The 12,034-nt window shown below is 38.9% G+C and overlaps 1 protein-coding gene across 1 annotated transcript; it reads left to right on the top strand.

Annotated features, from left to right (window-relative positions):
* The first annotated feature begins 7,176 nt into the window (after positions 1 to 7,176).
* Positions 7,177 to 8,370, top strand: LOC132799277 (cystathionine gamma-synthase 1, chloroplastic-like). Its single transcript, XM_060816828.1, has 4 exons — positions 7,177 to 7,260; positions 7,671 to 7,838; positions 7,965 to 8,024; positions 8,152 to 8,370. Exons 1-4 carry the CDS (start codon positions 7,177 to 7,179, stop codon positions 8,368 to 8,370), a joined length of 531 nt encoding a protein of 176 aa, XP_060672811.1.
* Positions 8,371 to 12,034: the final 3,664 nt, after the last annotated feature.

Here is a 12,034-nt window from a genome sequence, read left to right as displayed (position 1 = left end):
TTCTCTTATACCAAGAAGACACAGCCAGAGGACACGATTTTTTATCTCTAAGAATTTGCGTTTTCATGAAAATGGGTGGAGAAATGAACCAGAGGACAAATGAGGCTGCTATGGTATGCGTGTTAAAGGAGTTAGAGCATCATCTCCATGGACATGGAAGTACCAAACAGATAGACTCTTGATCTCCTACTCCTTCACCATTTTTTTGAGATAAAGAGAGATTAATTGTTATCAATGGCGGTGTCCTTGTGTTCAACGGTTTTCACCTCCGGAGTTCCTCACCGGGACAAAACCAGTTTGGGACAATCTCATGGCTTCTCTTTTGTGACCTTCAAGCTTGTGAAAATTGTGTTTGTATGAAAAGAAAACAAAGGAAAATGAAAGAAAATATTAAGAGGAAAAGAAAGAGAAAAGTAGAACAGATTTCTTAAACTGCAATTCATTAAATTTGTTTACATGTAAAATACTATTTATACAAGAAAAGTAACTGATAACTAATAAACTGCTGACCTGGACTAACAACATTAAAACTGTCAAAACAAGCTACTAATATACTAACTAACAATGCCACGTCACTAACAGCAACCAATACATTTCTATATTCTGCAAACTCATCAGCATTCCCCTTCAAACTCATATTTTGTTAAACTAGATGAACCAAAAAATACGAGTTTGAAAATAGCATAGCAACAGCGATATGCAATGTGAAAATTAGGAAATTGAACCAGGTTAAACTGCACACCAGTAGTATCTAAATTGATCTGCAAACCAGTAATAGATAGAAAGTAAACCAGAAGTATGCAGCAAGAGGATAAAGCATTCTGCAGAAAGTTTCCTTTCCTTGAGCTTCAAGAAAAATAGAAGATGAATTTAAATTCCCCCTTGAACACTCAATTTAAGTAGCACTGACAACTCCTAACTTATTCTTCAAATAGGGAAACCTGGAAGTCCCTAGAGCTTTAGTGAACACATCAGCAATTTGTTCTTGAGTTGGAACATATATGACCTCAATAGACTTTTCCAAAACTTTATCTCCTACAAAATGCATATCTATTTCAATATGCTTGGTTCTTTGATGTAATACTAGATTTTCTACTAAAGCTGCTGCATTAAGACTGTCAGTCCAAATAATGGGGGTTGGTAACTGAAGTTGAAGTTCCATGATTAGATTTTGTAACCAGCATAGTTCAGAGGTGATGTGAGCCAGGGCTCTGTACTTTGCCTCAGTACTCGAACGAGCTACAACTGGCTGTTTCTTGGACCTTCATGAAATAAGATTTGAACCCAGAAAAATTGCATAACCACTTGTGGATCTTCTATCTATTCGATCACTTGCCCAATCTGAGTCTAAAAAACCATGAATAGTAAATTTCATAGCTGACTTTATAAACAAGTCATGTGTAGCTGTTCCTTTTAAAAACCTTAACAAACATTTGCGTGCCTCCTAATGTAAAGCGGTTGGAGCTTGCACAAACTGACTGAGTTTGTTTACTGTATAGCTGATATCAGATCTAGTTAAAGTCAGATATTGAAGAGCACCAATGGTGCTTTGATACAATTCAGGATTGTACGAAATATCACCCTCTCCTAAGACCAAAGGTTTACTCAAAACCATAGGGGATGATGATGCCCGAGCTCCATCCATTTTAGTCTTTTTGAGAAGATTAAGTATATACTTAGTCTGTGTTAACAACATTCCCTGACTGGTCCTTGTAGTTTCAATACTTAAAAAATAACTCAAATCACCCAAGTCTTTAAGGGAAAACTGAGAATTCAAATCAGAGATTAATTTCTTGATTTCAACACCATTGGAGCCAGTAACAATAATGTCATCTACATAAACCAAAACTAAAGTATATGCAGATGTGGTCTTCAAAACAAATAAAGAAGAGTTAGAAACTGTATTGATAAAACCCTTGCTTAGTAGAAGTCCCTTCAATTTATCAAACCAAGCTCGTTTAAGGCCATACAATGCCTTATGAAGCTGACAAACATGTTTTGGAAATTGTTTATCCTCATACCCTTGAGGTTGAGAGAGATAAACTGTTTCTTGGAGATCACCATTAAGAAAAACATTATTAAAGTCTAGTTGTTTTACCTCCCAACCTTGTGAAATTGCAAGACTAAGAATCAGTCTTATAGTGGTAGGCTTTATAACTGGACTGAAGGTCTCGTTGAAGTCAAAACCTGATTGTTGATAAAATCCTTTTGCAACAAGCCTTGCTTTGTATCTTTGAACCGTGCCATCAACATTCCTTTTCACTCGAAAAACCCATTTATGTCCAATGAGATTCATTTTAGGATGGTAAGGAACCAAAGACCATGTGTTATTTTTAACAAGTGCTACATATTCTTGATCCATGGCAGCCTTCCATTTTGGATTTGATAAAGCATCATGAACACTAGCTGGTTCAACATCATCTTGACCTACAACCTGTTGAGTTAGAGTAAACACCTTTGGTTTGAAAATCCCACTCTTAGATCGTGTGTGCATAGGATGAGTTGAAACAGATCTCTGAGAAGGATTTTGATTCACATTTGACAGTGTAGATAGAGGTTTGGAAGATACTATAGGCAAGTCAAGTTCCAATTGTGTGTCAGATAGACCAAGTGACTGAGACTCAGTAAAACGATCATTATTAGTCGAAGGAACAATGTTTGCAGCAATAGCATGATTATGTGAATTCAAAATTGAAGAGTTTGCAAGATTACCAGGACTTGGACTTCCAGTAGGTAATATTGGATCTGAAGCAAGATGCTGAGGCAAGGACTTGAGAATAACCAATGGAACTGTAGAAACCTTAGAACTGTGAAGCTGAGACTGTTTTGCAGAATTGGTTTGTAAGAAACCATTTGAAAAGGAAAAGTCCTTTTCGTTAAAGTTTACACTTCGAGCAATGTAAATTTTTCCAGATGAAGTCATACATTTGTAACCCTTATGAGCATCACTGTAACCAATGAATACACATTTCTCAGTGTGAAACTGAAACTTATGGTTTTGGAAAGGTCTTAGGAAAGGATAACAGGCACTTCCAAAAACTTTTAGAAATCCATAGTCAGGTACTTCCTTGAATAGTAACTCATAGGGACTTTGGAAACCAAGAATGGCAGTTGGAAGCCTGTTAATTACATAGATAGCAGAACTAAAAGCTTCCCACCAGTAGAGTAAGGGCATGTGAGCTTGAGCAAAAAAAGACAATCCAACCTTAACAATGTGTCTGTGTTTCCTTTCAGCTCTACCATTTTGCTGATGCATGTAAGGACAAGAGTGCCTAAATTTTATACCAACTTGTTGCAAATAAGGAAGAAAACATCTGTACTCACCACCCCAATCTGATTGCATTACCTTAATTTTGGTATCATACAATCTTTCAGCCATGACATGAAGCTGCTTAAAGATAGATAAAGCCTCAGATTTTACTGTCATGGGGTAAATCCAAGTAAACCTAGAATAGTCATCAATGAAATGTATATAATATCGATATACCTCTCTGGAAATTGTTGTAGCAGGCCCCTAAACATCAGTGTGAACTAATTCAAGAGGAGCTGAAGCCTTTGATTTTGACAAGGGAAAATGGCAAAGATGATTTTTTTCCAACCTGACAAACTTCACAAAATGTTAAATTTTTATTTATTTTCAAATCCGATTTGTACAAAGACAACACTTTGTTGATTATAGCCGCTAAAGCATGTCCTAATCGCTGGTGTAGTGTATCAAAATCAATACAGTTGTTACTCAAACAAAACATATCAGTTTTTGAAGAACCTGAATCATTTGACATCTTAGTAGTACTAAAAGAAGGAAAAACAACACCAGCATGACTACTCATAGTACAATCTGCAGCATCTAAAAAAGAAACACAACCTTTTGATACAGAGAACTCTTTTTGTATAGATGGGACAACATCAGATAGTACACACATTGCTTTATTCATTACTAGGTTGTTAGTAGTATCCTCAAGACCAGTAGACCGTGATCCAAAGAGAGTTCCAACATCTTGATTTATGTTCTTATAAGGAATTTGTAACTTGTAAAGTCCATCTTCAAGCAATCCTCGAAGAACCACCTGCCCCATCTGCTTGTCCTTGATGAAGCAATTGTTTGCATCAAATTCAACTACAATGTTGTTGTCGCATACTAACTGTGATATACTCAACAAGTTTTTTGCAATTTTTGGAACAACCAGAACATTTTTCAGCAACAAAGCATAATTAGGACAAATGAGTGAGGGAATCAGTGTATTACCTACACTAGCAATGTCAAGACGTTGACCATTGCCAACTAGAAGCTTGTTGTTGCCATTGTAGTCAAACTGATGAAGACGATTACCACCATCAGTAACAACATGATTGGTTGCACCACTATCCAAATACCAATTTGGATCTCCAACCAAGACTGGTGTGGTGGCAACATTAGCAGAAGCTTGTCCTGAATATCCAATAGCAACTGATTTAATGTGAAGTCCCACATCAGTTGGAAAGGAAAACGAAATACTCCTTATAAGTGGGTATGGATACCTTTCCCTTTAAAGGCCTTCCTGACAGGGAACGTAAAACCGTGAGGGGTAGGATTGGGCTCACCACCTAGATTCCAAAGCGAACAATATCTCGGTTGGGCCTGCGAGGCCCGAGCCAGTGGGACTGGCAGGTGAAGGGATGGGACTTCTAACCACTGAAAGGCCTTCTAAAACCTTGAAGGCTGAGTTGTAAGAGGATTCCCTAGGTCTAAAGATGACAATATCTCATACGGGTGGTCTGGACTGTTACACTTGGTATCAGAGCCAGTACCCAGATCGGTGTGCCAGCGAGAACGCTGGGTCCCAAGGGGGGAGGATTGTGAAGTCCCACATTGGTTGGAAAGGGGAACGAAACACTCCTTATAAATGGGTGTGGATACCTTTCCTTTGAGAGGTATTCCCCAAAGGAGCCTAGAGAGGCCTTCCTGATAGTGAACGTAAAATCGTGAGGGTTAGGATTGAGCTCACCACCTAGCTTCCAAAGCGGACAATATCTCGGTTGGGCCTGGGAGGCCCAAGCCAATGGGACTGGCAGGTGAAGGGGTGGGACCCCTAACCACTGAGAGGTCTTTTAAAACCTTGAGGGTTGGGTTGTAAGAGGATTCTTCAGGCCCAAAGAGGACAATATCTCATGCGGATGGTCTGGGTTGTTACAGTTAGCATCTAAATTGTGATAACTCTGAGGAGAAACAATCTGACCATTTCCACTCTGAAACTCTCTATTGATCATTCGTGGATAAGAACCCAGTGAATTGTATCCAACAGCATTCAAAGGTGTATTTGCACCAAAATGATCAAAATTTGATATTGGAATTACTGGTGGAGATATAAACTAGAGTGCACACTATTGAAAGGTATTTGAGAAAAGCCATTAAAAACAGAAGAACTTAGCAGTGCAGGATTACTCAATTGTGAGAACTGAGCATTAAAACCAACAGAATTAGATACATAGTTATGTCCATGAACCCCTTGAAAGACTGAATTTCCAGAATTTGAATCCCTGTAGTAACAAACACTGGCCAAATGACCAACAGTCCCACAGATTTGACATTGAGGCCTCCAATTCCTATTATTTCCTCCTCTACCTCTACTTATTCCATAATAACCTCTACCACGAAAATCCTCAAAACCTCCTCTTTCATAAAAACTAGACTTCCCATTACTATAGCTTTTATTAGTTGAAGAGTTTGCAAATGAATTAGGGTGATTAGGAGGATTCATAGTGGAAAATGGTAAGGACAGAGCACTATTAGAGCCTAGAGATAATTGATTATTGAAAGCAGACACCAGATTCACGGAATGAAACATGGCCACAGTATTATTCTGTTCAAGAGTTGTTTCATAGTGAGACAGAAAATCCTTTACCTCTTGGAGATTAGGTAAAGGAGGTCTACTGGTGTAGTTCACACGCACGGCGTCATATTCAGGCCCTAAGCCATTCAAGATGCACAGGACAAGCTCTTTTTTAGAGACCAGAAATCCACCGAGCACATCTTGTCAGCAGTTTTCTTCATCTTTTTACAGTAGTCAAGAATCTTCATTGAACCTTTCTTAGTTGTCTGTAATTCATTCCTAAGTTGCAGCATGAAAACCTCTGAATGACAAGAATAGGTTTCTTCAATCGTAGTCCATAATCGTCATGAGGTCTTCAATCCAACTAGCTCTGCAAGCTCTTCGACTTCAATTGTGGTAGTTAACCAGCCTAGCAAGAGCTGATCTTGTAAAATCCAAACTTGCTGGTCAACAGAAAACCTAGATAGATTGTGAGCGTTAACCTTTGCATCACTGAAGACAAACTCTCGCATGAATTGTGGCTCATCAGTCAGCAAAAACTTATCAAGTTTGTGACCTCGCAATATAGGAAGAATCTGAGACTTCCATACCAAAAAAATTTCGTTGTTAAACTTCAGAATGCTACTAGAAAACGGAGATACAGTAATCAACGAAGCTTCATTCTTCTCTGAAATCAGACTTGAAAAAGAATTCATGACATTCGAAACTCCTGGATTTTCCATTTCGAATTTGCTAAATCGTCAATATCGCTTTGATACCATGTGAAAATTGTGTTTGGATGAAAACAAAACAAAGGAAAATGAAGGAAAATATTAAGAGGAAAAGAAAGAGAAAAGTAGAACAGATTCCTTAAACTGCAATTCATTAAATTTCTTTACACGTAAAATACTATTTATACAAGAAGAGCAACTAATAACTAATAAACTACTGACCTGGACTAACAACATTTCAACTGTCAAAACAAACTACTAATATACTAACTAACAATGCCACGTACGTCACTAAAAGCAACTAATACATTTCTATATTCTGTAAACTCATCAACAAAGCTAAGGATGAGGAATTGGTGGAGCTTGAAGTGTGTGAAAAAGCCTGATTTGAAGGAGACTGCGTTGTTGAGATCCGATGGTAGCCTGGCTGTTCATGCTGGTATTTCTGTGCTAGATTATGTTACTTGTTCGATTATTATTAGATTTTGCATCAACAGTAACACTTTTTATTCCTTTTTATGTCCCTGTGTGTTCTGGGTTTATTAGTCAAATGGTTTTTCATTTCTAATTTCTTGGAATTTTTAAAAATGGTTATATGTGGTGATAAGCACTTGAGGCGTTTTTTTATTGTTTAACGCGAGAGATTTGGTGGCGGCATGGTGACTGATGCAATTACTACTCAAGTGGTTAACTCTAGTGCTTACTTCTTTAACAATACTGCTCAACTCATTGATTGCAAGGTACCTATGCACCAGCACTGCCTCTAATCGTCTTTATCATCTCCCGCAAAACATTTCAGTCTTTAGCTTGTAGGAATGGACCATATACAGTTAGCAATACAAAATATTCTATATCATCCTATTTCTTCTTTTGATAAGTATATGTAATATATATGATTTTTTTAATATTAAAATGATTACTCAGTAACTTTAATTATGTCTTTATTTTTATGTTGGGAAAAACATTGTGCTAGTTTTGAATATGGCCGATATGCGAATCCCACAGTAGATGTTTTAGAGAACAAGATAAGGTTATTTACTTATTATGATTTATTTATCCTCTTTAATAACTTGTGATTCCTTGTTATTGTTATCCATAATTTGAATGTTATATTGAACCACAAGTTATCCTATATATTTCTATGAATCAGTGCACTCGAGGAGCTGAATCAACCCTATTTACATCATCTGGAATGGCTGCTATCACCGCCATGTTATCAGCATTGGTTCCGGCTGGTGGGCATATTGTGACAACTACAGATTGCTATATGAAGACTAGGATCTACATCGAGGAACATCTTTCCAACAAGGAGATCATGGTATGGTTTACAGTATGTACTAATTTGGGAATGATATCTGATCCTGACTGACTGTATAGTTGATGTTAATTATGATATTTGTCTTGGTGCTTAATCTTGATTATATTTATTACCTGATATATGCAGGTAACCACCATTGACCCTGCAGATGTGGAAGCCCTGGAATCTGAACTGGATAACAACAAAGTCAGTAACAAAATAAGTGGTTATTTTGTTTTCTATATACATATAAATATATATATATATATATATATATATTTGGTACCTGGGTAACAACGGGCTGACTTTTAAGTGAAGTTTTACTTCGGTGCAGGTTTCTTTGTTCTTTACCAAATCTCCTACCAACCCATTCCTTAGGTGTGTTGACATCAAGCGGGTTTCAGAGCTTTGCCACAGAAAAGGAGCATTGGTATGCATTGATGGTTCTCTTGCCACACCTCTGAACCAGAAGGCACTTGCTCTTGGTGCTGATCTTGTTCTGTACTCCGCCACAAAATATATAGGTGGCCACAATGATCTGTGTAAAGAATAATTAAAGGGTCAAAAGCCCCAACCCTAATTGATATTCATTCACATATATATATCGTACCTGCAGCAATTCTAATTAAGGTAAAACTCTTTGTTTAGGAAACAATCCTAAACAATAGCAACTACATCCCTAAAACATATCTACATGCCTAAAACATATCATAATATCTCAAACATATCATAATATCTCAACACCCTCCCTCAAGTTGGAGCATGGGGTGCAAAAATGCCCAACTTGGCAAGAAGAAAATCAAATTGTTTCTTTCCAAGAGCCTTGGTAAAAATATCCGCCAATTGTGTAACAGTAGGAACATATGACGGAGCAATCAAACCATCTGTTATCGCATCCCGAACAAAGTGACAATCAACCTCAATGTGTTTGGTGCGTTCATGAAATACTGGATTTTTGGCTATATGAAGGGCTGACTGACTATCACAAAAGAGCTTGATTGCCTTTGGGTGGGGCACACCCAAGCTCAGAAGCAACCCCTTCAACCATTTGAGCTCACAAGTAACTGCTGCCATAGCTCGGTATTCCGCTTCTGCAGACGAGCGGGAAACCGTGTGTTGCTTCTTTGTCTTCCAAGAAATAGGAGAGTGCCCAAGAAACACTAGCCATCCAGACAAAGAGCGTCTAGTGACTGGACATGCTGCCCAATCAGAATCACACCAACCATGCAGGGACAGATCACTATCTGCACGTAACAAGATACCTTGATTCAGAGTACCTTTCAAATAACGAACGACTCTCAAAGCCGCCTCCCAATGCTCAATTCTAGGCTCCTGCATAAACTGAGATAATATATGAACCGAGTAGGCCAAATCTGGACGGGTCACTGCCAAATAAATGAGTCGACCTACTAATCGGCGATAGGACTCAGGATTCGACAAGAGCTCCCCATTTACGAGTCCTAATCTGTGATTTTGCTCGAGTGGGAAGCCACACGGTTTGGCTCCCAATAATCCGGCCTTCGATACAATGTCAAGCGTGTACTTGCGTTGACACAAGAACAAACCAGCCGAACTCCTTGCCACCTCAATTTCGAGGAAATACTTCAAAGCACCAAGATCTTTCATCTTAAAACAATCACTGAGATAGGCTTTAAAGGTCTTAAGTGCAGCGGAATCATTCCCAGAAATAATAAGATCGTCGACATACACTAGCACATTTATTTGAATATTGCCCTTAGTGTAAGTAAAAAGAGAATAATCAGAGTAGGATTGTAAGAAACCATACCCTTTAAGAGCCGTGACCAACTTTGCAAACCAACATCTCGGAGCCTGTTTCAACCCATAAAGAGATTTTCGTAACCTGCAGACCAAGTTCGGATCGGAATGCTCAAATCCTGGGGGTAACTTCATATACACTTCCTCCTCAAGATCTCCATGCAAAAAGGCATTGTGAACATCCATCTGATGAAGTTCCCAATTTTTCGAAACCGCAACAGCCAAGAAAACACGCACTGTAGTCATTTTGGCAACTGGAGAAAATGTCTCATTATAATCAATACCGACTTCTTGATGATTCCCTATAACTACTAATCTGGATTTGAGCCTTTCAATATCACCATTCGAGAAGTACTTGGTTCTGTAAACCCACTGACTTCCCAAAGCACGTTTACCCTTTGGAAGAGGTTCAAAAGTCCACGTACCATTTTCCTCCAAGGCCCGAATCTCCTCTTGCATTGACTTTTGCCAACCTACATCTTTCATGGCCTCTTTAAACGATTTAGGATCATTGTTCGAAATAATAGCAGCAAGAAACTTTCGATAATGTACAGAAAAATTGTCACAATTTATATAATGTGCGATGGGATAAGGAGTACCTGAGGGATGCTGTGGAGACGGAGTTGTGGGAGATGGACTTTCAGCAACCACCAGATGAGTAACAAAATCTCGTAATAAAACCGAAGGATATTTTTCCCTCATGCCCTTTCCCATAGGAACAGCCTGCCCATTGCTTGGATTGTCAAGCCCAGGTGAATCGGGCCCAGCTGTGGAAACAACGTCCGGCCCAGGTGAAAGAGGTGCTGAAGAAGCCTCTGTGTGGGCCGGCCCACCCTCCCTCAAGCCCATGTCTAGATCTGTATCAAAATGGGGCGCCGGATTTTGGTGGGTTTGGAGATCAGGGTGGATGAGATTGGGAGTTGGTGTTTGGGCTTGTGGGTGAGGCAAATCAGCACCATCATCAACAAAATCAGCAAAATCACTATCAATTCCAACATTTACAGTAGGCACAATATTGTCCGGAATAATATTGACAGCATCCGGGTTACCAAACGGAAAGACATCCTCAAAGAACTTGACATCACGAGAAACAAAAAATTCCTTTTTATCCAAATCAAACAACTTCCACCCCTTCTTTCCAAACAGGTAACCCAAAAACACACATTTTCGACTTCGACTTGCAAATTTGTCACCTTTGGATTTTTGATCATGAGCAAAACTAAGACAACCAAAGGTGTGAATTGCCTCATATGAAGGAGGGGTGCCAAACAGGATTTCAAATGGTGTTTTATTGTGTAACAAAGGAGAGGGAGTGCGGTTGATTAAATGAGCTGCGGCAAGAACACTCTCTCCCCAAAAATAAATAGGCAAAGTTGCTTGAAAGCATAAGGCCCGCCCCACATTTAAAATATGCTTGTGTTTTCTCTCAACCCTCCCATTTTGTTGCGGGGTACCCACACATGAAGTTTGGAATAAAATACCAGTTGCAGAAAAATAGTCAAGGAGGCATTGAAATTCTGTACCATTATCACTTTGAACAACTTTCACTGTTTGAGAAAATTGTCGATCTACCATTGCAATAAAAGACATAAACATCCGAAAAACTTCTGTTTTATCGACCAGCAAATAAATCCACACAGCTCTTGAAAAATCATCAACAATAGTTAAAAAAAAACGAGCTCCACAAGAAGAAACATGTTTATAAGGACCCCACAAATCACAATGTATTTTCTCAAAAATTCTAGTTGCCTTATTGTCACTTAAAGGAAATTTGTCTCTAGGATGCTTAGCACGAAAACATATTTCACAAGCTTTATTTAAACTACACTTAAGATTGCTAACTGGAGGAAGTAACTTCACTACTTTCTCTGAAGGGTGTCCCATCCGTTTGTGCCACAACTCCAAAGTCGATGCTGCGTTGTGGACAGAAACATGTTGTACCGAATCACCTTCAGCTCCGCCGAAGTAGTAAAGTCCATCTCGCCTAACTCCCGTTCCAATCAGCTCCCTGGTGTGGTCCTGTATAGCACATATATAAGAGTTAAATTGGACAATACAATGTAAGTCATCATTCAATTGTGAAACCGAAAGTAAGTTGTAATTGAGTTTCGGCACATAAAGAACGTTTTTAAGAGTGATTTTATCCGACAATCGAACTGAACCGGATTGGGTCGCAACAACGGATTCACCATTAGGAAGTCCAACCGGACACTCAAACAACGCCATAGTATCAAATAACCAAGACAAATCACCGGTCACATGATGAGTTGCCCCGGTGTCAATGATCCATGACTTCATGTCAAACTTACCGTTCAACCTATCATCCGGAACTTGAGCATTACCAATTAACCCCGCAAGAGCTTGCCATTGTTCGGGTGTGAAGAGTTGATCGGGAGAACTTTTAGTAGAGGATGCTCCAACTGTACTACTGGCTGCATTAG

The sequence above is a fragment of the Ziziphus jujuba genome, chromosome 4 (genome assembly GCF_031755915.1).
Source record: "Ziziphus jujuba cultivar Dongzao chromosome 4, ASM3175591v1".
Lineage (NCBI taxonomy): Eukaryota > Viridiplantae > Streptophyta > Magnoliopsida > Rosales > Rhamnaceae > Ziziphus > Ziziphus jujuba.
This window is presented reverse-complemented; position numbering and strand designations above follow the sequence as displayed.

What these genes read in the sequence shown, in the direction of transcription:
- LOC132799277 (XM_060816828.1), top strand. Translation starts at nt 7,177, where the DNA reads ATGGTGACTGATGCAATTACTACTCAAGTGGTTAACTCTAGTGCTTAC. An exon ending in CTCAACTCATTGATTGCAAG is followed by an intron (nt 7,261 to 7,670) that starts GTACCTATGCAC and finishes TCTATGAATCAG; the next exon opens with TGCACTCGAGGAGCTGAATC. An exon ending in TTTCCAACAAGGAGATCATG is followed by an intron (nt 7,839 to 7,964) that starts GTATGGTTTACA and finishes TGATATATGCAG; the next exon opens with GTAACCACCATTGACCCTGC.